At 37.7% G+C, this 27,330-nt stretch overlaps 1 protein-coding gene across 4 annotated transcripts in view; it reads left to right on the forward strand.

The window, feature by feature from the left end:
- The window catches only part of MYLK (myosin light chain kinase), a 201,917-nt gene that overhangs the window by 118,482 nt on the left and 56,105 nt on the right, over positions 1-27,330 (forward strand). For all 4 annotated transcript variants that reach the window (XR_014317732.1, XM_082763002.1, XM_082763000.1 and 1 more), the window contains 5 exons: positions 908-1,154; positions 9,118-9,198; positions 9,559-10,463; positions 20,803-20,919; positions 22,808-22,897. Coding sequence is in view for 3 of the 4 variants with exons in the window: in XM_082763002.1 (XP_082619128.1) it covers positions 908-1,154; positions 9,118-9,198; positions 9,559-10,463; positions 20,803-20,919; positions 22,808-22,897 (1,440 nt within the window). In the remaining variant the exon portion in view is untranslated. The remainder of the gene's footprint in view (positions 1-907; positions 1,155-9,117; positions 9,199-9,558; positions 10,464-20,802; positions 20,920-22,807; positions 22,898-27,330) is intronic.

Genomic DNA, 27,330 nt, shown 5'->3' on the forward strand with positions numbered 1-27,330 from the left:
AGTGCAAAACTTCTGCTAAATGCAGCTTCAGATTATAATTATGAGGCTTACTTAGCTATGGAATTAATGTAAACCATTTAATGATGTTTTTCTTTCTAATTAAAGCACTGACTATTTGGAAAAGCTGTCTAGGAGCCAGGTATTTTAACATTAGCGGGCGAGGAACACATGATTTCTGCAATTTGAGAACTGCATGCAGAAAATTTGGCTTTGAATCTCCATGTATGATGTAAATCCCACAGTAAACACTGAAGCACCTCCAAACTTACCTTGACTTGTGTATTCACTACCTTCATGACACTAGACTTTGTCTAATCTTGCTGTAAGCCAACTATTTTCCCATAGCCATTACTACAAATAATTGGAGATTGATAGGAAGCTCTCATTATTTTTAGCATCAAGGATCTTAACCCCAGGATTTCAGCAAGCTGTGCCTTGAGGGGAGGGTCTGTAGTCTGTTGTCATTGTCTGCTCTGAATTCAGACCTGTCCTGAGGTCTAGCCTTAGAGTCAGTGTTATATCTTAAATGCAATTTTATGTAATTCCTAATGATTTATTACATGATCTCTGAACTAAACAGCAGTCAAAGTAATGTTAGTTGCCCTTAAAGCTATTCGTACCCGTATTCTCTATGGACAAATGTTCAAGATTCCTTTTAGGGCAACTTTAAAGTCCCTTTGTTTTGCCCTTAATACAAGTTTGGATTGAGCCAGTAAAGTGCCAAGTAAATGATTAATTTTAGTACTAACACAAGTGACTTCCAAAATTAAAGCCTGGTTTATTTTCAGATTAAAAACTTACACCCTGTATGTTCAAAACAACTTTGTTTTTCTTTTTTTGCTTCACCTGAAATTAATTTCAAGCTTGGCATTTTCTCCTGATTGTAAATTCTGTTTGTAAACTACAGAACCTCAGGATGGTATTCAGCCCTGGTTCATTAGCAAACCAAGATCAGTGACGGCAGCTCCTGGGCAAAATGTCCTTATATCCTGTGCCATTGCTGGAGATCCTTTCCCCACCGTTCACTGGTTTAAAGATGGGCAAGAAATATTGCCAGGAAAAGGGAGTGAAATCCTGCAAAATGAAGATATCTTCACACTGATTTTGAGGAATGTGCAGTCTCGACATGCAGGGCAATATGAAATTCAGCTCAGGTATGTTTGCTGTGAAGTTTATTCCATTGGAGCAATTAGTTATATTTACCCTCAAGCTGAAGTTCCCACCTGAACAAGCGTATTCACTTCTATCTGCACAAAACAGTAGAGTACTAGAGGAACTAAATATTTTGGAGGGATGATAAGATGTAATCAAACTACAAGAGGAAACACAAGAGAGGACAAAACAGTATACAGTTTCTCTGGGGATCTTGAAAAACAAAGCTCTGTAGTATCACTATGGGAAGTGATTTGAGTTTCTAGCAAGGGAAGACACAAACAACATCTTGATTTTACAGTTCTTGTTTATCCTTTTTAGCATTTCTCTGAATATTTGTAAGGATGTCTGCTTTCCATGAAACAGCCTGGGCAGGAAGGGCCATTCCACAAGATCATATGGTTTATAATTTAAGAGGAGAGAGTACTCCCCTGCCATTTTGGAAATGTTTGAATTTTATACAGAAACTGGAGTCTCCTTTTTCTGTCATATCTTTGAAATGAGGCACCTTCATGCTTTGAGCATCTTGCCATCCTAGAAAATTTGGAAGAGTTGTTTTAAAATTTATTTTATTTATTTATTTTCTGGTAAAATAGTAGTCCTTTAAATCAAACATCGGATTTGCTACTGCTTTCTTTCTAGAAGGTGCTGTCATGTTTTTCTATTTCTAATGGTGAAGGTTGGACTTAACAATGTAATTCCTGTGAGGCCTTAGAAAACCAAATGTACAACTTTAAACTGATGTTATCATTCTCTGCTATTTCTTGTGCATAGGTATATCGCCTTACTTGACTAATATTCATAACCTTTTATATTAAAATTTATCTGACCATCATGGACAATTGAATCTATTACCCTGGAAGAAAATTATCTGCTCTGCTCCACATGTTACTTTTTTAGGCCTTGCTGGATTGTCCAGTAGACAGTTTATCCAGATACCACCCAATATCACAAAACATTACTGTTGCAGTTCCTCATCACTTGCACTTGCCCTGTTTTATTCTGGTTTGTCTTTTTTTTTTTTTTTTTTAGCAATTAAAAAGTTATCTTTGCTTCATATCCTTCAGATTAGTATAAAATTTGAAAACTGAGTTGTATTTTATTTTCTTGTAAATAAATTAATCTCATCTTCCTAACCTAAGGGAGGGGTAATGTATTTAAACCATTTAGCCCCTAAACATTGAGTTTGATTTTGTATAATTATTGTTTATTTTCCAACTAGTGTCAGAAACGGAATAAAATTATTGTCAAAATGATGGACATGTTACTGCATACATATCTAGTCCTAAGGTATGCTTCCATAGGCTACTACAGGCAGCCACAAAGTAGCCTCTGTATATTTTGGTATTGTTAGTTGGACAAGATAATCACTTTTCACCAGAACAGGGAGTTTTAGAAAAGTATAGCTGTTTTAATTTCAAGTCTTATTACTAACTCTTATGTAGGTAAAGCGATATGCAACATGACCTTTTTGCAAATAATCTCTTTAGTAGATTTAGACCCTTTCTACTATTTGTAATAACTTGTGAACAGACTCGTTACAGAAGAAGTGGCTTGTTCACAATAAGCTAAGGTGGTCAAGGGCATGTATAATACTGATTTGTGAAGGTTATGTCTACATACATCCTTGCATCTAAGAAAAGTCTCTTTGGAGATCAGTAGTGTTTCTAATACTCAGTATGGGATTAGCACTGGCGGGACTAGAAAAGATGGTTCAATTGCATTAAGGTTTCTAACCTTGCTAACAGGACAGGGCAAACCATACTGTGAGTGTCACTACCTTCTACTTCTATGTATGTTGGTGGTTTCACTTGAACTGAAAGAGGATGAGGTATTTCATCAAAACTTCATAGATGAAGGAGGAAAAAGAAAGAGATGAACAAAGAAGTGCCAAGAAAGCTTTGTGTAGGACTTTGATGTGGCTGTCTTGAACAAGGTTGACAATGATTCAGTGTAGCTGATGATTACCCTGGCCAAATTCATCAATGAAGACACTTGTCAAAGTGGAGAGAATGTTATGACTGTACAATAGAACAGGCAGTATGCTTAGATAAGAAATTATTCCATAAAATTATTGGAGGAGAATTTTTTGGGGGTGGGAAGAAGTAAAGCAGTAGCTAGAAGAAAACACAGCTGATTACATGCTAGTTTCAGTTATTCCCTAAGCCCTTTATGAGATAGATAGCAGGGGATCCCACAAAGATCTGTGCATTCATGCTGTCTTTTTCTAATCCATAATGACCAAAGCTGTGTTGGAATTAGAGCCAGGAGAATGCTGATACCTCTTTTTACCCTGCTCTCGTTTGTAAAAATTCTGCTACAGTTCAGGGAACAGAAAGCCATATGTTTTTAGGCAATTGCTTATTGCTTATGAATAACAGAGAAGTAACTGCCTCAGGAATATTCCAGGAGCCAAATGTCAGCTGTATAATTTCATGTTTGCAGCAGAGCTAAAATAATTTTCAGCAGCACATAATCTTGTCTAAATAGCTGTTGAACTGCTTGCATTTGTCTTGAATACTTGATTGAGAATAGTTTATATATTCAGGAGCAGTCTTAACAGTACCTGAGAGTAGGAGAGCTGCGTTTAGTGTCTTTCTCTCAAAAACTCCTACAAAGTCCATTAAAAATATGGAATAACCAAGAAACCACAAGTCAATTCAGAGAAGAATTTATACAGAAGTTAACAATACACAGTGGGATATTTTTAAACATAATCATTTTCTCTTCAGATGAAATGTGCAGCTCCTTTCATGTATTAATTTTAGAAGTATGTTGCATAGCTTCTTTCAGGGAGTCATTCCTTCTTCAACTCCCTTACTTAGTCTGGGCATAGTTTCATACCAGTGTTAATTGTTTTCCAATTTGTTTTCTCCATTATTCTTAAGTCCTAAATGCTGTCCTAGTGTCTCCACATCTTTTGTGTTGGCTTCTCACAAACTAAAACTCTGGTTTCTACAAGTTGGGTGTGATAAAGGATTTTCCTAGTTAGTTCTTTTTTCATCAGAGTGAGCTGACAAGGGTGTGTGGCCCAGCATTATTCCAGTGTGATCCATCAGTGACTGCTGGTTGGCTTTCTCTCTTTCCCTCCCTCAGCATCATTTAGGATATGTTCTTGCTTTGTCTTTTGCTGTATAGCAAACTGCTAAGTCTGACTTCCAAGAGGGCTGTCATTTTAGCTGCTCCTGGTCCTTGTTTTAAACCTACACAGACCTCTTATTCTTATACATTTCAATTTTTCATTTCAACTCTCTTAATAATGTTTCATTGAGCCTGTTATTGCTCAGACCTCCAGAAATGGTGTTGCATTTAAAAAAAAAAAAAAAGTTTCATGCCTGCCAAATGCCTGTCATACAGTTGAAGGACAAGAAATTGGTCAGAGTCTCCATGAAACCATCACAATTGAAATGGGAAATAGCAATCTGTTTTTATGCAGAAAACCACTGAAATCTTTTTCTCTTCCTGTCCACTGCATCCTTCTAATGATGCTAGCATCGGTATCCTTTTGTCCTGGTGTGTTTTTCCCATGTTCTTTCAGTCAGTGTGTACGTTGTAAGTACAAAGATAAGCAAAGAAAATGGAGTACTGGACTGAGACTGAGGTTGTTGAACAAAACCTTCATCTTCATAATGGCACAGGCAACACTAGAGATTTCAGAAATCCCCCTGCAGTTCCTTAAATAAATCATCTGCCTTGTTAACCTTTGTCTTCTCTGAAGCTGAGTATTTCTCTTCTCCTCATCTATCACTTTCCATAAAAGCTTGGTTAATGTTGATTAACCTTATTTAGAGATTTTGATAATGTGAATAAAATCAGAGGTAAACATTCATCCTATAAATCACTGGTGCCTCAAATACTCTGCATTTCAAGTTATATAAAATGTAGTTGTCAGATTACATTCCATTACGCCACAGTAAATATGGCTCTGTCTTTGTGTAAAATACTGTTTACAAACCTTGTTATCAATACATTGTCTATTTTTAGAAAAAGAAACCATGACCTATTCCCATTCTATTCTCCTTCTCAATACCCTAAAATGCAAATAAAATGAGTAATTTTTTCCAAGCCCTAAAGTGAGGCAAGTCAGTGGATCCTCTTTGAAGTCAATAGATCTGGTCTGCGTTATGTCAGCTAAATTGGTGAGCCAGTAGATTAGTTGTATTCTTTGGGGTGAAAGCTTCCTGGAACTTGTGTGTTTGTTTCTTTTGGGGCTTTCTACCTCTTTAACTACAATACAATGAGATTTTGCAATACCTTTGTATTGCAAAATCTCATTCAGACGCTTTACAGTTACCTGAAAATACCAGCTATAGCTAGGGACCAAATAATTTACTATTCTCTGTTCATTCTCAAAAAATATAATTTACTTTGCAATACTTGTTTCACACTTCATAGGTTAGTAGGAATTTTCAGTGTGTCCTCACGTTGTAGTTAACAGTGCATACCTTTTTTTCCTCTTCCTCTGGAGAGTGACTCCTAGGGACACACAGACAGTAAGTCTCATCTAAGGTTCAGTGGAAGTATTTGAGTAGATTCTGCCAAGAAACTAGTATTTCAAGATACTTTGAACATAAAAGCCATTCCAGGAAAACTGATCCCACAATAGGAGAAGGAGCTATTTTTAAGATTGCTTCAGGCCTTCCAGCTGAGGCTTTATTTGTGTGTTTTTGTCATTGTTATTGTTTGTTTGTTTGTTTGTTTTGCTTTGCTTTTGTTTGTTTTTTTTTTTATTCCTTGACATTTTAAAGTTAAATCCTGTGCATGGGCATTATACAGAACAATCCTGCAAAATTCAACACTTTCAGACACATCTTTGTAACTACTAAGCATAACTTTTATTTATGTCTTACATTTTATTCCACAGTAACAGAGCCACTGAGATTTGTCTTTGACCAGGGGGTTGTTGATAAAATCCTAACACAGAGAACCTCATGATACAGAATATTGTTATTGCCAAGACCCAAAACAGCAGAGACCCGAAATACTTGCAGTAGTGCATGTATACCACAAAGCTCTATTTTTTTTTCTAACTGTCCCTATTTATCTTGCCTTGCCTAAATTCTGAAATTGCATAAATATTTACAAAGTTTCCAGAATTATTCTTGATTGAATTTAGCATCTAAATCATCCAATCCCTCTTAATTTTTCTTGGCTTGGTTCACTTTTTCCATCTTATGAAGGTGGGTCAATGCTAGTAACTTCACTTTTTTAGACTCTGCAACTGAATTCAGAAGACAAAATTATGTTGTCCCTTCTCCTAATACCAGTAACTAAACTCCCTCTGATTTCAATCAAAAGCAGGATTTGACCTGAGAAAGTTATGTTTTTGAACAGAGACATGATGAATAAGAGGCATACTCAAGGTTTATATCCAGTGGTCTAGTTTTCAGCCATTCACTTGAATCAGAAACCTTAACTAAGATCAAAAAACTACCTTTTGAATCATTTGTCTATCTAGGTACTTCTACTGTTGCCATAATTCGTATGTGTTTCCCAAGGTTTTAAAAATAGAGAGAACAAAATGCTCTCCTGTTTTCTTGCTCCCTCCTTTATTTTCCAAACCCTGTGAAAAAAATAACCTAGTTTAAAAAGGTCTCCCTTGCCTTCCTTATTTGTTTCTTTGTACATGCGAAGACTTTGCAGAGGGAAAGGTGCACTGCAGAAGTGGGTCCTGCAGAAATGCCATTATTCTTCACAGTTGTCAGGGTCACTTCAGTACCCCTAGATTCATCTCCTGGGAGAGTGCTGTCTCTGTTACTTTAACCTCTCCCACTGGTGACATAATTCTTGTGGGCAAATATTTTTGCCATACAGTCATGACAGAAGCTGAGCAGTGGTGCCTCCCTATCTGATGAATGCTATGAAATGTCTGTACTTCAGCTTGCATGGTCTCTTCTCCTTTGACAGCTTTGGATTGTTTTAAGTCCTTAAGAGAGAGTAGTTGGGCTCTAGGAGACTTATTGGAGGTAACTTAGAGTAAATGAGCATCCTGTTAATAGCCCAGCATTACTTAAGCAGTTTCAGAGTGCTTCCACTCATCTTAAAAGCTTCTGAGAATAAGGGTAAAGGAAAAAAATAAATCTTGAGTTTCAATATTTGCAAAAGGCAGCATTTTGAAATGAATCTGGACATTGTTTGAAGACAACACTGGTATCTTGCCATTATTCAGTGTCAATCAGTATGATGGGAGGAAGTGACACATGCACTTCTTTCTATTTATCTTGCCTCCAAATGGAGGTCAAATATAAGAGGACGTAAGAATGGCAGATCTCCAGCATAGAACTGACTTAAATGCTCCCTGCACTGACTTGGCTCCTGTCTTGCCATTTGGACAGTTTCTGTTTGGTACTTGGATGTTCTCTAGCCTTTTGTATTGAAGGAAATTAGGGTTATGTCTTTGAGGGCTGTTCAAATGGATTGGCATCAATAGCAGTTTCTAGTGTACATAGTCTGCATTTCTGGGGGTACGAAATGTTGAAAGTATTTCTATGACTTCTTGTTGTTAAGGTCTTAAGGTCAAATAAGGTGTATTCCTACCAGCAAGTCCTTAACTTTTCAGTCCAGTAACTTTGGTCAGCCTCCGCGGTTTCTTCTTGGTTTTAAAGGCTTGATTTCACACTGTGCTGACCCATTGTTTAATTATCTAAAGCAACAGAAAACAAGGGAAATCCATCTGAAAAGGTGATGGCACTAACTGCTATTATAAAAGTATAATCTTTTGCTGCATTTGTGTTAATACCCTTGCATACTGTGTGACTCCATTGCAAGTTGCAAATTATAGCTTAGTCACCCAAACAGAACAATACCTAGGAATCCATTTCTCTGGGCTATTTAAAAACAAGCCAATCAATATGTGTATGGTAAATTAACAGAAAGGCACTCCCAAGTCCATGTTTTAAAATTCAGAGCAAAATAGGCTTAAAGGTGCTCTTATTTAACAAGAGTCTTTTGAAAGGTGATCAGAGCTGGGAAAAACTGCATCTCTTTCCTTCCTCCCCCAAGATCACAAGTCCTTTGCTATGTTCAAGACATGTTTTCAGTAACAAAAAATATTTTTGTTAATAAGAAAAATCATTTGGGAGTTTGCAGTCCATTTGTTAGTTTATATTGGGAAGAACAAAAGTGTTCTCATTATTGAAAAATATCTCCAGTCCTTAATCAATTTAAAGGAGTAGGTCTGTGTGTTTTTAATAGTATTTCAGAGAAACAGTGGCAACAATTACAGAGCTGCTGCCTTGGGGAGTTAAATTTTGGTTTTGGCATCTTCTGTGTTAAGTGGAGAAGAGCTGTTTGGGGCTAGAAGGATGATATATATCTGTGGGAGGGAGTGTGCGGTGGGGGTGGGGGGAGCGCTTTGATGAATTCTTTAATGGGAGCCCTTTTCAGAAGGCATCCATGGTATTCCTCTGCAAAAGGAAGAATAAGTACTCAGCACCATATATGGTGACACTTTTATGTTTTTTAATATAAACATGCACAGGCTGGAGCAATCCATGTAGATGGGATTTGCTGATTGGTTGGGCTGTGGGGGAGGGAAGGAAATGAGACCCTGCTTTTAATATCTTAACATTAGGAAACTTAAGAGCTTGGGCTTGAATAAATAAACAGTAGGCAGAGTTGGAAAGATTTTCAACTTTGCAAAATAGCCCCTTCCTCTGCCTCGATTTTCCAGCTTTTGTATTTGTTTTCCTTTAGCTTGTTTGTTTGCAGCTGTTTCATTCTGTAAATTGCTTTGATTTTTGTTCATAGAGTGTGTTGTTCCCAGTGTAGACAGTCACAAATCAGGAAAAGCTATTTGAGATAGCTTGGCTCCATGTATAAGGGGACCAGCTCCACTCAGTCAACCACCACAATGCCGCCCTGTTTTTGAGCTGTTTTATTGCACTACCCAGTCACTTAGCTCAGGTAAGTTACAATCTTGGAGGGAGCAACCTCTGCTTTTCTGATTTCACTTAAACATTTCAGGAACCAAGTTGGAGAATGCAGCTGCCAGGTGTCTCTGATGCTGCGAGAGAGTTCAGCTTCCAGAGCAGAAATGCTCAGAGAGTGAGTATTTTTCCCAGGGACTTGCATGGGTGGGTTCTATTTTTTGCTCCGTTAATTCCCTGCCCTTACAGACCCAGGCTGGCTGCTGTTCAATCTAATCCCCAAATGTGACCCAACAAATTGTTTTCATCATACAGGCTAAGCACATTGTACCAAGCCAGAGTAGAGAAGATCTTTTTTTGTTTGTGCCCTTATATGGATCCTGAAGTCATCATTGATGCAATAAACTAATGGAGTGTGCTCCTCTAATCAACCTCCCCTTCTATAAACACATTTTGTTCCTGCTCTGAGATTGTTCCCTGACATTTTTAAACCAGCCCCTTTCCTGGCTGTCTCTTTCTTTTCTTTTTCGGATCATAGTGGGAGGGAATCAGCCAGCTCTGGAGAGCGAAGAGATGGTGGAGATCATGGTACACTAACATTTGGTAGAACAAGTGGCTTCAGAAAGAGCAGCAGTGAAAACAGAGCAGCTGAGGAAGAGCAGGAAGACGTCCGGGGTGTGCTGAAGAGGCGAGTGGAAACTCGGGAACACACAGAGGAGAGCCTGAGGCAGCAGGAAGCTGAGCAGCTTGATTTCCGTGACATTTTAGGCAAGAAAGTCAGCACCAAAAGTTTTTCTGAGGAGGAACTGAAAGAAATCCCAGCCGAGCAAATGGACTTCCGAGCAAACCTGCAGCGGCAGGTCAAGCCCAAGACCTTGTCAGAAGAGGAAAGGAAAGTTCATGCTCCTCAACAGGTGGACTTCCGCTCTGTGCTGGCCAAGAAGGGCACCCCAAAAACCCCATTGCCAGAGAAGGTGCCACCTCCTAAACCAGCTGTCACAGATTTCAGATCTGTGTTGGGCGCAAAGAAAAAGCCACCTGCAGAGAATGGCAATGCTGGCACCCCAGCACCAAATGCCCGCACCAATTCTGAAGCCCAGAATGCCACCCCCAATTCTGAAGCCCCTGTTGCCAAACCAGCAGTGAAAAAAGAAGAAAAGAATGACAGGAACTGTGAACACGGGTGTGCCGTGGTGGATGGCGGAATAATTGGGAAAAAACCTGAAAACAAACCAGCCGCAAGCAAACCACCACCAAGCAAGCCAACACCAAGCAAAGGAACAGCACCCTCTTTTACAGAGAAGCTTCAGGATGCTAAAGTAGTAGATGGTGAAAAATTGGTCTTACAATGTCGGATTTCCTCAGATCCCCCTGCAGCTGTCACCTGGACTCTGGACAGCAAAGCCATCAAATCATCAAAGTCCATTGTCATCTCCCAAGAAGGTAAATCAATTGAATTACAAGCCAGCTGTGTGACACTGTTATATCTGACTCTTGATTAATAATATTAAGTTTGTTAAAGGTAATGCAATACTTTATTTAAGTCCTGTGCCAGTAACTGTTTCCAGATGCAACTTTCTTGTTATTTCAGTGGAGTACACAAGGAACAGTATGTTTGACATTTCTTGCAGATTCTCCTTTAACAGCCTGCAGATGTAATTTTCATAAAGTTGAACTTCTTGCGTTTTTAAATGCTGTTTACATTGCTGATGCTGTTTAAGGAGCTGGTACATGACGTTTATTTAAGCTGAACTTTAAGGATTTAGAACATGGAAAACAGAATAATATTATTGCTGGTTTACAAATTCTGATTTAATTCTTCTGTATGTTTAGTATTTCAGGTTTTTTATTGCATTAAGAAACACAGAAGCAAAGAGGGGTAGTGTTACAGAAGGAAATTATTATAAGTTTAAATTACATGTTTAATATCAGAGTTCAGAATTGATTTATAGTCTATTTAGTGTCCTCCCACAGATGTTTTTGTTGTCCTTACAGACACTGAAGTACTTGTCCACCAATGGCATGATGACTTTTACCTAATTTCAAAACAGCATAGAGTTTGGTAAAAGTCCTCAGAAAGAGCATTTACTGTTGTCAAATTGAGTGTTTTTTCTTTATATTCCATATTCTGAGTAATCAAAATCCACTATATTAGTTTTGTATGAAATAATATTAGTATTGTATTTAACGTATATTTGCCTTGGGCAAAAAAAAAATAGGAAGGATAATACAGAAGTCTTCCGTACTTCATTTCATAAAACACTGAAGGAATTATAGGGAGAATTACATTGTCCTACAGATTGTCAAGGTACGATTCTTACTCTGCATGTGAACTTTTTTTTAAAATACACAGAGCTCCACATTCTTAACTGTGAATCATGCTTCATTTAATCTAGAGCATTTTCAGTGTTATTATATGAAAATCAAATGAACACACATGATGGTTGACCACAACCGGTGAATTCTTAAACAGTGATCCAAGCACTGAAACATGAGGATTCTTTAAAGTAGATGCAGTCAAAAACATCGCTTTCTTCAGACAGGAAAAGAAAATTACCTGGGTACTGTATGAAGGGGATAACAATGTAAGCAGATGGGGAGAGGGAAATGATAGCAGGTGCACTCTGTCTGGATAACTGTCATTTACAAGAGAAAAAGTTGAGAGGAGGAAATGCCATCCTTGTGAAAAGGACTGATGGGATCAGAAGGTAGGAAACTACAGTTTAATAAACATTACAGTAGACAAAGCCCATGTAGCAAGGTTTCATGAGTTTTCTTGGAGTTGCACAGAGTAAAAAGAAATTATGCACTTCAAAGTTTTGCTTGCCCTCTCAAAGTATGCTAGATAGAAAGCATCTCTACTTGACAGAAATAATCCAGTTCTGAGTTGTGGGGGAGCCTCCTAGAGTGCCAAAGCTTCAGTGATATGGTGCTGCAGAAAGCTCTTTTCTGGACTAAAAGAAGCTGAGTAATTGACTGTTAACAATACCTGAACTCATATTTGCTTTATAAAATGGTACTGTGACTGCTCAAAGAGGCTGTAGAATTTCCCTCCTTGGAGGTATTCAAAAGCTGCCTGGACACGGTGCTGAGCAACCTGTTCTAGGTTGCTCTGCTTGAGTAGGGGGTTGGACCAGAAGACATCCAGAGTTCCCTCCCAACCTCTACCTTTCTGTGAAAGTCCAGTAGAGTTGTGTTTGTTGTACTGGAGTACAGTGACGTGATACTGATGCACATACATGTTCTGCCACCTGCCTGAGCAGGGTTATGTGACATGTCCCACCCAGGTTGCCTGGACTGGGTGGCACTCCTGGATCATGGCACAGAGCTGGCATTTTGTCAGGATGTCCCACTGCAGCAGTGCTTTCCATTGAGGTAAAGAATGAAGGTCACCACTGGATGAGGAATCCATTGTTTCAGGATGTTGTTGTTTTTTCAGGGAGTGAAGTAACTGTCTTTATGTTTGAGTTTTACCTGCATTATTGCACTATTATCTTGCTTAGGTAATTGTTATTGCCTGTACTTAGAAGTTATGCTGTCTTTTGCACCTATTTGCAGAGTCTCTAAAAAGAAATACTACACAGGGAAGTAAATGCTGTGGTTTTCTCCTTTAATGGAAAGAAACAGAAAGAAGGTTACAAGTATTTTTTATTAACCTTATTACATACCTTCTGGTACACTGAAGGGATGCATTGCACGATGGTCAGTTTAGTTTTTTTTCAGCCAGTACCTGCTAGCTTTGACATTTGGAGAAGGACACGTTGCTGCTCTTCTGCTGTGAGATGCTTTCATGACAGCTGTTAAGAAGTTAACTGCATATGCATGATTCTTAAAGTAATTTCCATTTTTCTCAGAAGTTGATTTTCTGTTTTCCCCTAATTAGGAGCATGTAACTAGTTGAAGTAACCAAGAGAGAAGAAGGAATAATTAGAGCTATAGACTAGAACAGAGAAATAACAAATTCATGATGAGTATCAATAAATATTTATTGATAGAGAAATTCTTTGTATGGGTTAGTCTCACATAAAGTGTTTGGAGCAGCTCTGAACATAGACAGCAACTATATAACTGGATGCAGTGCTCAGTAGCCCAGTGCCAAAATCCCACATTCTGTGTTTTGCCCAGAACACTGCAAAGGCAGCTTGGTCAGGCCCACAGGCATCATACCCTTCAGCAAAAGTGCCTTTGGCCAACCTTGGAGCAGCATTTAATGGGCTCTGCAGATAATCCCCTACAGTCATCTCAGCTGAAAGAAGGCTGAGTCTGGGGGAAGGAGAGAAGTTCAGAGCAAATGGACCTAGCTCACATTAATGGGCTTAGACCGTGCAGTCATTTTTTATTTATTCAGTATGATCTTACTCCTCTTGTGTTTAACACCACAATCCACACTGAAAATGGCACTCTGTGTGTTGCTAGCTATTTCACCTGGTTCTGTGCTGCCATGAAGTTTCATGGTGACTACTGGCTCATATATTGAAAAAGCTATATGTACATTTTCCAGTGTTATCTCATGGATAAAGAATGGCTTACTTATGCTTAGTCAGCTGGATACTGGAAAATCTAGAGCAAGAGATCTCTATTTCCTTATTATAGTACAAGCCCATCTTGGTGTGGGCCAGTGGCCCACAAACTGTTCAATGTAAGTAACACATGAACCTTGGCAGAATGCCATGTATTTGTGTTTTGGAAATGAAATTAACCCTCTCGATCATCGCCAGAAAGCCAGAAGAAGAAGCGTTTTAGTGATCTGTTGGTGTCAAATATGTCGTGTATATAAAAGCATGAGATCTTGTTTCAGAAGCACATCCACTTGATAAAACAAGTAGCATATTTGTCCACTTCAAATTATACTTGTGCGTAACAAGTTCACTGGATAGGAGAGCTAACTTCTCCTTTTACGTACTAACTCACAGAAAGCAACTTTCCCTAGCATATTTTTCCTAGCTGATCCTAAGGCCCTTTACCTGTTAAAAACATCTTCTATTCATGTCCTCTGTGTTTGAAAAGGCTGACACTGCATTGATTGTCCAAAGCAGGTTAGCCATTATAGGGCAAGAGAAGGGGGATGTTAGCCACAGATCTTTGCCATCAGAAGCTCAAATTAAAACACCAGTTGGAATAATCATTGACTTTTAAGGTCTTCAGGGAATGAAAAAATACATCCTGCTCCAAAAAAGACTTTCATATTCAGGCACGCTATGTCATATTTTTGTAGTACTTAATCTAGGGTTTGCAATGTACTCAATATTCTTGGATAAAACTTAAATTAACAATTAGAAGTCAGAATCTAGCAGCGTTATACTGAATGTTACATTCACAACATGTCTAAGAATAATCTAATTTCTTACATTTTCCATTCCATTTATTAATACTGATTTATTTCCCTTCCAAATCATGAACATTGGTACTTGTTTCCCCATTTCTTTTAATAATTCCCCACATCGTATTCTGTAGGTTGATTGGTATATGTGATTTGTTGCTTAGAGTATCATTTTTATGACAAAGTGAGCTCTTACACCATTTTTCTTTTACAACTGGTAGGATTTTAGTAAGGGTTTGATTTTATTTTTCTTCTTTTAAACACTTGTCAGAGTTGTTTATCCTGTTCATGAGGGAAGGCACTAATGTGTTTTGGGGTGATTTTTTTTTTTTTTTTTTTCCTGTGAAATCTCAAAATAAAATGGAAGAGAGACAAACACAAAGGAGCATACTCATAACTTAAAGCTTCATGCGTATATATGGGCAGGTTAGATGGTGTGTGGTTAAGAGGCAATTGTTTTCAATATGAGAGAATGCTCTTTTGTTTGAAGTTATGGGGGGCTTTTTGTTTGAAAAGAAAAAAGTTTAAGAAGGCTGTAGCAGACATTACAGTGGAGTTAGACATATAAGGATTGAGTAGAACAAACTTCCTCACACGGTGAACTCTGCAGAGCAGGAACCATTTTGTTTTAGATTTGTATAGTACTTGGCAGAGTACTGGCCTGTGCTAGTGTCCTAATGTAACACACTCTTGGATAGAAAAAACAGATAGAAAATTTTTGCATGGTTACAAAAACTATTCTAGAAGACACCCGTGAAAGGTATTTGGAAGCTGGCATTCATGCTAGACTGGAGAACTGAGATGAATAATGAATATAAGTACAAATTGGCAAATTTGCCATTTTGTTAAGCCACCTTGTTATGCTTTTTTGGGCTAGATTTAGTACTGCGTGACTATGTAGATTGAGGAGGAACTACTTAATACAGCCTTCAATGGCAGCAACAATGTAGGTTAGAAAATGCCCAGTTTGTATTGCTTTGTGTAAAACACATTTTTTTCTGTGTCTTGGCAGTCTGAAGAGTTGGTAATCCTGTTAGCAGTAATGCCTTAACAACTTTCTTGTGACTTACTATAACTCCTGTCTTCCTATCAGTTGTTCATGTTTATGTCATTCTAACTAGGATCTGCCATGACTTTTTTGATTTATTTTTTTTAATTAACTTTTAGCAAGAGTTTTGTGTGCAATTAACACAGTTCTGTGTACTAATGAAAGTAGCTGGAACCTGAAGCTTTAAAAGTTTTTTCATAAAGTTTAAGTCTAGGGCAATCGTCTGAGCATCGGTTCTGATACAACTCCATGTTTGTCACTTGCCACAAAATTTCCAACTGTACTGTCATTTTTGTCTGATGTTTCCTGTAGTCTAGGTATGTAGTTTATATTTAAATACAACAAAAGAGATTAATTTGATATCATCTCTGTTAATTTATTGCACTGGCTAATTATTCATATTGCTGCTTTGCTTTTAAATCAAGAAACAAGGAAATACCACATTTCTTATTGACTGTATCTGATTTCTGCTTCTATATATTAGTTTCCTTTCTTTGCTAAGCTGAAGAGCCTGTTTGTACTTGATATAATGGCTTTCATTCTGTAATCAAGACAGCATTCCTAATTTTCTTATTTTTAGAGACTTGACAAGTCAAACTCTTACAACTTTCACTCTATAATGCACTTTATCTAGGCCTTAGAGGTTTGGTTTTGTTGTTTGTTTTTGTTTTTGTTTTGGGGTGGGTTTTTCTGTGTCCTTTTAATACTCCTCTTCAGTTGCTGCTTGTTGATTTGTTATCTGGTTTAGAAAACAGCCAGCAGAACTGTATTTCAGCATCAGTACCAGTGAGATGGAGATCCTATTGCTGTGCTTGCTGGAGATCATTGGTTCTCTTTCCACCTCATAACAGTGGAGCTCACGTTTGTTACTTCTGTGTTAAACCTTTAAATCTTCCCATCCATGGCTATGTTATTTGTCATTCCAATAAACCCCATTTTCTTTGAGTGAATAGGACTCAGATAAAAAAGTAAATGAGACTGTTTATGTGAACTGCCCTGTGTTCTATCTCTTTCTCCTCTTTTCCCTTTCTAATAGTTTTTTGATCATCTGTATGCTTATCAACATTTAATTTGTGAATACTTCTATCACAGATTAAAATATTGAACAGCTGTTGTCCTTGTCTGATCACAGAGGAAGTCCACCAGAAACATGTCAAGTGACAACTTTCTATTGTCAGCTGCTTCCTGAGATCCTTATTTTGGCAACTCTAACTCTGCCTACTGTGAACGTCATTAATATGGCGTTCATTACAAGCAGAAATGGGAGATAATATAAATATTTCAGCAAAGACAAATTACCTATGTACAGGTACATTTCACAGTTAAATGTGTAATCTCATAATGGATAAAAATAGGTTTCTCATGTTGTTTTCCTTACAACTCTATCAATTAGCAATAATTAAATTTGACTCTTTTTCTTCTCTGAAACTCCTGTGAGTTTTTCAGTACTTTGGCTGTTGTCATCCTAACTGTAGTCAGTAGTCTCCAGGTCAAGCCACTTGCCATTTTAAAACATGACTGGGACATTAGCACATATTTACACTTTCCCGCACAATTTGAGATTCATTAGAAAAGTAACACCAGTGGGCCAAAGAGTTCTTCAACAAATTCATTATGACTCCTAGGCAGAAGTTCTCATGACCTAGTATTTGTTAATACTGCTAAATACTCCATATTACCTCTTTGTCCCATGGGATATAAATGAGAAAGACTTCAGTCTGCACCAGAGACAGGAGTCAGGAGTTAATCCAGCTAGATGCCAGAGCAGGGAATAAGATGCAGGAGCTGTTTTTTGTTGGTTTGTGTATTTGTTTTATATCTGAAGTTCACTTTCTGCAGAGTGTCATGGAAAGAATGCAGAAGCCTAGAGATATTTTAAACTGGTTTGTACTATTTCTGAGTAAGTCAGAAAATCCCTTAATAGCTCAAAATGCAAGGGAAAGGCTTTATGTATCTAAACCAGAGCCCCCAGTAAACTGTCAGCTTCTGTGGCTGTTAAGGTCTTTTCTAGAGCTGCACAAGTTCTGCTAACTGGAAGATCCAAGTATTAATGTTTACTCTATTCCTGCACTTCATGGTAATGTTTTAAAGATTGCTGATGGGCTGGTTCCTAAAAGAAAAAGAGGGGAAAAGGAGGAAATTAATTGCAAATTCTTTTAGTTGACTGGGATTTGCGAAGTGCCAGGATTCAGATTTCCATCTGGAGTAACCAGTCTGAGTTTTCTTACATTTATGAGAAAAATAAGCTCATTTCAGGTCACAAAGCGTTTATGCAGAGGAAATACCAAAGACTTTGTTGAAAGACATTTGGCCCTCCAGCCCCAGGAATCAGCTGGAGCTCTAGGTCACAGAACATAGACGTAGGGGACTTTCTTGCCCTTATTAAATCTTGTCAAGTTTTGCCTGGTTTTGGGTTTTGTGCTTTTTGTTATTTCTGTTTGTTTGTTTGTTTTCTTGTTGCTGTCTTTTTATCCTGGTTTTCCAAGAAAAGAGTTTCTACAACCATGCTCTCAGTCTCCCCTTGTTCCCCTGACCCAGCCCAGCAAATGCTTTTGTGAACCGCAGGTCAATTTCACACCAAATTACAGTAGTCCATGGTTTCATAAATAGTAGTGGCTAAATAAAGGAGAATGACTCAAATTATCTCATTTCCCCTTCACTCCTCCACTGAGGAGGGCAGAATACCATCACATCCATCACATCTGGTGGTAGCAACAAGCCCGGCAAATGCCATGTCCATGTCCTTTGTATGTGTTGTCCTGGTTTAGCTGCTGGGGATTATGAAGGAGTGAAGGGAAATAAGATACAGATTATTTCTGCAGGGTGCTTGAAGTCAGGAGATAAAGATTTAACCTTGAATAATCATGTTTCCTTCATTCTCCACTCATGAGGACTCTGTTTCCAGTGGAATAAGCCAAATGCAGCTTCAGTCAGACCCTGCAACGTGGCTTGGCCAATGCTGGATTATAAAATCACAGCTAACAGAACATTTAATGCATGTGGCAAGTAGAGGATCATCATGAGATTTGCTAGGATTAGCTTCTCGATTTTAGTCTAACTTTGGGGAAGGTCTTGTTGATGTGGGATGGTTCTGTGTGTGTGCTGCATAAGGAAGTGTGTCTCATAAGGCGTTATGTTGCCACAGGATGCTGTATGGACAGAAATGCAACAGCGTGAATGGTGAGGCATGGTCCTATGTCACACGAGTCTTCAGTGAGCTGATTAAGGCAAGGAAGGGCTTTTGAGCAGACAGAAACCTCCAGCAGAAACTAAAGTACATGCTGCTTTATTCTAGTCCCTTAAAGATTCAGTTATGTGTACGAAGTTATGTGTATGAAGGAGCCAGGCTCCTTCCCTGCAGTAAGATGGCCAGAAATCTTCCTCATAGTTATGTGTCATTGTTCCATAGTCCATGTTCTTTGGCAACAGCATTTTTAGGTTCTAATGTGTGATCTTTTCTAAGCACATTGTATAGATTTACACAAATTCTCAGACTGTAAGTTATCTTTCTGTTTACCCTCCAATTTTCTCTAAACAGCAGAGACACCTGAATTTATATTTGCTGGATGCCTGCAAGAATACTTTGCTAATGTCCCTCCTCCATTTGGAACAGGGCTGCAGCTCGTGACATTTTTGGCTCAGCCTGACTCATGAAGATGAGTTGACTCAGGGAAGGCACATGGCTTTTCTCTTCACCCTGTGGTTGGCTGAGCACAGCCCATCTGAGTGAGGGGTCAATACTCCTCTTCTAAGAGAGCTTTTATGTCATTCCTCAAGGGAAAATCAGCACTATTTAGAGCTTCTTGATTTTGTGGAGAATGAGGATGACAGAAACATTCAATTCTTTCTAACCCATGTGTGTCTGGCAAAGCAAATTTGTTGAGAACTGTCTGAATGTTTTTTTATAATATGTTTTTTCATAAAGAAAGAAAGAAAAAAAAAGATTTGCCTTGAACTATAACAACTAATTTTACAATGAGAGAAAATCTGAATGCCAAAAGTATAGTTACCATATCAGAACTGAGATCTAGTCTCCAAGAGGAGCCATTAAACTTCCAAAGTTTTTCTAACAGCAAAGTGAATCAGCTCCTTTCCAAGGATTAGTGTCATGTGTGACCATGCCATCTCCCACATCACAAGTGATATATTTGATGGCGAGCCTGGGATCAGGCACTTTGGAATGTAGAAGGCAGCTCCCGGGTAACGTAGAAAGAAAGATGAAAAATGGCAAGAGAATTTCCTTGTGTCTCAAGACACAGGGAAAAGATTTAAGAAAGATCATCTGTCTGTTCTTGCTGTTAATTAGGAGAGATTGAGAAAGGTAAATGGAGGAAGAAGGGAAGGGAAGGTATTTCTATGGCTGAAATAACTGGAGGGTCGAGGCATTCTGGGCAAGATAACAACAATGGCTGGTAGAGCACCATGTCTCAGGCTGTGTTTAGAGTACAGGCCAGGCTTTCCAGTGAGGAAGAAAGAAAGACCACATTTTACCCTCTCTTAATGAAGGATATTTGTAAGGGAAAATTCTGGAGTGCTTTAAGTGGGGTTTACCCTGAGAAGCAAAGCGCTTTGTTCCAAGCAATGCAAGTGAATGTAAGGAATTAGGTGAAGCACAGTTCTCCTTCCTTTTCCCCCAACTAGTGGGAACAACTTCTGTTTTGGTTCACAGAGTTTTATTTTTTAAGAGGAAATGTATTTCCCTTGGGTCATACCAAGCTTCCCTTGGTAACTACAGAACTTATGTCGCATCCTGTTTCTGCAAACCCAATAGTCAGATTTGGCTTTTTTTGTTGTTTGAAATGGAATGGGGAATTTGTTGCAGTGACAAATTTGATTGTCAATTATATGTTGGACTTTTTAACATTATAATATTAGTCACTCATTCTTTGAGAAATTCAAGCAGAAAGAAAATGGCTCTCAGTGCCATTTTTAAACTTGGGCAGTAACCTGAAGTTTTACTTTCATAGATGCCCATGGGAGAGCCAGAGATAAGGCTGAATCAAATGTTATAGATCATCAGTTTATTACAGTCCTGAATTACTAGTGCTTTTGAGAAAAAAACATTGAAGTGAGGACTTCTTTTCCCTGCTATAAGACAAAGAACAGTAGCAGAGACTCTGCTTTTCATTTTCTCTGTCCCTATCCATTAACCACTTGAGCACTGCAGGGACAGCTTTGAGAATCATGGGGAACAGTGATATGATTCAGCATATCTATTCTCCATTTGTTTTTATTTTATTTCAGCATTAATAAAGTTCCAATTCCACTGCTGAATTTTTAAGGTCAAAACATCCTTTTTTCTGGCAGCGAAGATCAACTGTGGATTGGATTATTTCATGCATTCTGTTTCTTAGTAGCACTGAGCTTTTAGTGAACTGCAACATGATGTTCATTTGGTCTCTCCTTTGCATTAGGGACGCTGTGTTCACTTACCATTGAGAAGGTCATGCCTGAAGATGGAGGCGAATACAAATGCATAGCAGAGAATGCAGCAGGAAAAGCTGAATGTGCTTGCAAAGTGCTAGTGGAAGGTAAGTACTTTCCTGAATATAGGAAAATCATCCTTAGATCTTCCTCCTTCCCTCCTTTTCTTTCCCAATGCCAGCCTTTATGAACCACGTACACAAAAAGTACCTTTGCCCACTTCCTTACTGCACTTTTTGGTCGATACAATAATTCAGTGAGTACCATAAAGGAGCATGAGCAGAGAGACAGTACAGAGCCAAGGACTCTCACTGCTTTGTAGAATAATCTACATGCTCCTGCTGCCTTCTACTTTTCTAAAGGATTTTAGAGCAGTAAATTGAATCCATGAGGATTTGCTTCTGAGCTATATACATTCTTTAAAAGTGTGTAAGAATTCCATGTGGGAGGCTGGCTACCAGTCTGTCTCAGGTCTGCTATGTATGGCATGTTTCTCTGTCTAGAACTTCTTAATTCTTTGTATTCAATGACATCTGGTCCTTTGTTTATTTTTTTTCTAGTGAAGGGGAGGTGATACAAACAAATTAGTAGCTCAACTGCCCTTGTATGCCATAGTCTTAGAAAATGAATAATTTGCTAGCTGAGGGATGCTGTTGTATATCCCATATCCATAACTGGCAGAGGGGATAGCTGATATTTTTAAATTAGAATTGTGATCTAAAACAACAACTCAAATTGCTTTCCTACGGCTCAGTCTGCTGTCAGAATCTCACATGATGATTTTTAGACTCAAGAAGTCATCTTAAATTTCATTTTATTCCTTTTGTCCCTATGAACTCTAACCAACTGTGAGAAATATTTAACTTCAGTTGTCAAAGTAGATCACGGACAAATATATAGAATCTTAAGTGTCTGAGCTCAGACCTAACACAGCCTTCTGCCCTTAATTGTTTGCTACATGGTTCTGTCTTTCACCATTAATTTGTTAGAGAAACTAAGTTTCATGCTCTGGTACCTGGAGATAAGTGACTGAAATAGGTGGTTCCATAATGTTTATTCTATCTTTTTTCCAGTAACTAATTTTTAAACAGTTATCTGTTGCATAAAGTAATCTGAAAGCTGAATAGTAGAAAGATCTAATTTGATACAGGTAGTGCTGTGATCGTAATCCAGAACTGGAATCTCTTTTTCCAAAGAGAAATGTTGGAATCAAGCAATCTAAAAGATAATACTAATTAGAATTTGTGTTAAATGAAATTCTCTGTGATAACCTTGCTGGAAAAATAAATAAATAAATAAATAAATAATAACATCTCCTAGTTATTGTCTGTATTCTATGGGATACACATTGAAGGAGAGCACATATTGACTATCAGATGCTGGTGGAGTCCACAGTGCTGAGTCGTTGCTGGATTTGGGCTGTGCAATCTTGAGAACAATACAATATTTATATCAAACTTTAGTCCTATGGTGTCCCTTCTACCATCCTCTTTAGGAAATGAATTAATGTGTGGTATTTTCTTGGAAATACTTAAACATACAGAAGAAATGCTACTTTTCAATCTGTGTTCGTCTCTATGTATGTCACATAGACAAAGGAATAGAAGAAACACATGAAAGAGATTATTTTGGATGAAATAATGCTTCAAAGATGCCTTTACTTCACTCTCCCTGCCATGTCAAAAGCAGCTTTATGCAAATTGTACTTTATTTAATCAAAGTAGACCCATCAGCTTTGATGGCATGTCTTTCCTAGTTGCTTTCTCAGGTTCTCAGTGCAGCTGCTTCCATGGAGGGATTCTTCTTCCTGCTCTCTTTTCCTTTTGGAATGCAATGCTCTCCAGCAGGTCTGTGCAGAAAATGTTGCTTAAAAAAATAAAAGCCAGCATTTTCCTCTAACCTTGCAGAAAGATACAAAACAAAGCAATGTTAACAGACAGCTCTTTCGTTATTGTTTTTTAAATAGAATTTATATTTTATTTGTTTTGATTGCAGATAGTTCAGCCACAAAGACCCCAAAGCCTACTGAGAAGAAAACCAAGAAGCCTAAGACCACACTTCCCCCTGTGCTGTCAACAGAGAGTAGTAAGTGACAGTGATTTTAATTACTTCCTTTTCACTGGAAACAAAAGACAACTTTGGGTTCTGTGGTTATTCCCTTCTGTTTCGAGGCATAGTCTCAGAAACTTGTGCTGCTTCTTTAACCCTTGAACATAAGGCATGTGAAATGCATTTTTGCCTTGTAGGGGTTAGAAGTAAGAACTGAAACTGTGAATTCAGACCTAGCCCACTCAGTTCTCAGTTTTCTGTAATGATGCAATGAACACAAATTTATTTCTCACTGCTTCCCAAAGAGGGCATAAATTCTCAAGTAGTGTTGTGTCCTGTGTAGACAATATACTGTCTTACCATTGATAGTAAGGTATCCTTACTGAAACATCTTTTTAAGTGATTTTTTTCGATGAGTGTGAGGAGTGGTTTGTTGAATTTTACATTCTTTTTTTCAAGATTAAATGCTTTACTTGTTTTTAATATGTCTTGAAATAACAAATCAGCCACAAATGCATACATGCTACTCTGCATACATGTGTTTGTTTTGTTTCAAACATGCGTTTGATTAAGAGGAAACTTTAAATGATAAAGAAAGCATGATAATGTCTCTGTTTAGAAATTCCTAAAACCACTACTATTTTTGAAATGAAGTGTTCTTAGGATACAAATATCTATTTAAATCAGAAACTGGACTTTGAAAATTCTGTATCTTAGATGTCCACCATGTGAGTTACTAAAAAAGATGTAAAGACAGAGTTTTAATGGAAATTTTGAAATATTTAATCCAGCTGTCTCAAAATAAATATATATATATGTATATATATATAAAATCTGATTTTCTAACATGGAACATTTTCAGCTGCTTTCAGCAGGATTCAGTGTGATTCTGTACTGACTGATGATCACAGGTTATAACTGTGCTTCTGGAATTGATGTCTTGTGTAGACCTGTGCCTTGGGCTACAGCTGTTTCTGTTTCTTAATTTCTGGCTGTGCATTACTTTTCCCTTCCAGCAATCACTTAAGAGTGTGGGAAGGGTCACACCAACATACTCCACTTCTGTACCTCATCTTGAAACACTGTAAATTGCAGAAATTAACAAAAAAAAACTTTTTTTTTTTTCTGTCCCTGGGCACTACTGAAAAGAGCCTGGCTGCATGTTCTTTGCATCCTCCCTTCAGGCTGAATTAAGGTTATACACATTGATAAGATCCCACATGAGCTTCCTCTTCTCCAGGCTGAACAGTCCCAACTCCCTCAGCCTCTCCTTATAGGAGAGGTTCTTCAGTCCCTTAATCATTTTGGTGGCCCTACATTGGACTCTCTCCAGTATGTCCATGTCTCTCTTGTACTGGGGGGCCAGAACTGGACACAATATTCACCAACACCAGGTATAGCAGAAGGATCACTTCTTTTGATCTGCTGATGGTATTTTAACTATTGCAGCCAAGAATACCATTAGTCTTCTTAGCAGGAAGGGCATGTTGCTGACTCATATTCAGCTTGGTGTCCACCAGGACTTCTAGGTCTTCTTCTGTAAAGTTGCTTTCCAGCAGGCTGGCCCCCACCATGAACTGGTGCCTGGTCCCTCCCCAGGTGTAGGACTTTGCACTTCTCCTCATTTGAACTTTATTAGATTCTTGTCAGCCCACCTCTCCAGCCCATCCAGCTCCCTCTGGATGGCAGCATGGCACTCTGGTGAGTCAGCCACTCTCCCTAGCTTCCTCTCATCTTCCCAGCACTGTTATCAATTGCAGCTTCCCCAGGAGAAAGTGAGAGTGGGAATTAAATCTAAATACATTCATGTATGACCTGATCCACATCCTGCTGGAATCATTGCTTGTCTTGTTGTTGATTTTAGTGGACATTGGATATAGGAAGTAAAATGGAAGCTCATAATTCTGTACTCAGTAATAACTGGGAAACAAACATTGAAATAATGGTGATTTATTTTCTTCAGAATGCTCTATGGCATGTTATATCAGTGTCTAAAGTTCTTGAACTTCTGATAAGTTTTATTTTCAAAATGTCTGTAATACATGTTTTATGTTGTACTGAAAGCATCAAGATAACCAGACAGAATGTTGGGCTTCAGAAGAGCTTTTAGAAAACTTTGGAAAAATGCATATTTAATTTTAAAAGGATTTGGCTGCAGAGATTCCACAGGTGTCTTTTAACATCTTGGTCTGAGACTCTGAAGGACTGTGGGTATTTATCTGTCTGAAATGAGCATTACATTTGTCATTGGCAAAATATACAAAACTGATCCAGTAGACTTCATATTTTGTTCCTGAAAGCAAAGATCAGTACATTTCTTTTTCTGAAAGTGAATGAATGCTTCTGGCATTTGTAGATGCTGATCTGTAGGTTTAATCTGTAGCTGTAGATTCTAATCTGTAGAAAATTTCTCACTGTGAGAATAATTGCTGTCCCATTGACTCCTTCTGACAATGTTATTTTATTATTGGAATTTTGGGTTCTCTAAGATACAGAAATCCAGTAGTAAATCTAATTTGGGGTATTAACTCTTTTGAAATGCTATGCATACTAGACTGTCATTTAGAATAAGCAGTTACTCTCAGAAAAGCATCTAAGACAGCTTTGTAGCGTTCAATATTTTAAAAGATCTCTGAATGGATCCTTGCAGTGTTTACATGCAGAAAGATTGTTCTTATGTTAGCAACTCAGCAAAATTTGAATGCATTTTTTTGTTCAAAATTCGTATTCTATCACCAGAATTTAGTAATGATTATGAGTCTGTTGCATTTAGCAACTCTGAAATGCTAAATAGAATAAATAATAATGTTTTTGAGAAAAACAAACAGATTCAGGTTTGAATCTGAATGAAATCAATATCAATCCTGAGAAAGAAGGATGTCTTCTTTTTCTCATGTCAGAATCAGTTCATTCCACACTGACTTCACTGACTCAGGCTTTGTCACTTGTATGAATGTGAAATGCTCCTGAGAAATGTGCTGAAAATGCTAATGTGAAAAGCTAGGTGAATGTGAAATGCTACTGAGAATAATAAGTGTTGTGTTTCCTCTACACGGACTAGAAGAGACAGTGGAAAATTGGAACATATTATTATTTATCATACTTCATACTACATGCTACGCCAGTATAATAAGTGGATAGTGTTAAGAGTCTTCTAGCTTGACATAACCCTGCAGCAGAAGTGCTAAGATAAAATCCTCACCACTTGAATATTTCTCTAGGGAGCTTCAAAATCATGTGATGTAAAGTGATTTGGGAACAAATTTCCCATTGAAATTAGAAGTTAGTTCAAAGAATATTTAAAGGGAATTACTCATTTAAATTACCAAGACCACTTTGTAAAATTTTCAGTGGTCATTAAATAAATGTTTTTGTCCCAACAGACTGGAAAAATAGAAGTGCCGCTTGAGATTTTTAAGAGTAAATAATGAATTGATAGTTTATAAATAAATAATTATCTTTAAAGAAAAAAAAAAAAAAAAAGGAAAAACCAAACTTTTACTACTCTATACCTCCTAAAATTTTGTGCTGTTTTATGTTTCTTAAACTGAAGAACTGAAACAGCAGCAAAACACAGCTTGAGCAACTAGCCCAAGTGCAGGGGCATTCACTTGCAGGTCTGGAACCCAGCTTTCTTGGTGCTTGGTCTTGTGATTAGTTTGCACACCATACACAGAATGTACTTTTTTTTTAAACCAACATCCCCAACATTTACATAAGTCATGAGTTTTTTAAAAGTTAGATTTTTTTTAAAGATTTTTTTTTTTAATTTTTTCTTTGGTGGTTGGGGTTTTTTGTTTGGTTGTTTTTTGTTTTGGTTTGGTTTTAGGATTCACTTTGTGAAAAGGTATATTACAACAGTTAGAGGCTATTTCTTAAACTTCACCAGGGCTCAGCTTTGCAATGTAACTTTAATATAGTAGAAAGAAACTGTATCCCATTCATTGCTAGTGAGAAAAGAGTTGGCTTTCATGCTTTAGAAAATAACCCTCCTAAATCTAAGCATCACATCAAAGTGTTTAGAGAGAAATGCCTACTGTTTTTGAGAGCTAATTCACAGCACTACTTCCAGTAGATATTAAGAGATGACAACTATCACCTGTCAAAATCACTGGTATGAAAATCTAACAGGATATCCTGGATTCCCACATCTGAGTAATGCAGTTGTTAAACCCACTGTTCTCAATACCCAAACCTCATACATTGAAGGAATGCTCCAGCACATGCTTTGATGGCACAAGCATAAGTTCTTCTGCTTTTCTCTGAAAAATAAAATTACATCAAAGGAAGGAACTTCTTCCACACACCTCCAAGTAAAGGGGTCCAAGATACATTATTTAACATTATTTGGCATCTTGCTGATATAAATCTTTTATATCAGCTACTATATAAATCTTTTTGATTTCATGTCAAATACATTTTAGTTAAGTAATGATGCATTCTTTTGCTGACAGTTGTTAATAAAATGT

This window comes from Aythya marila, assembly GCF_965140915.1.
Source record: "Aythya marila genome assembly, chromosome: 6".
NCBI lineage: Eukaryota > Metazoa > Chordata > Aves > Anseriformes > Anatidae > Aythya > Aythya marila.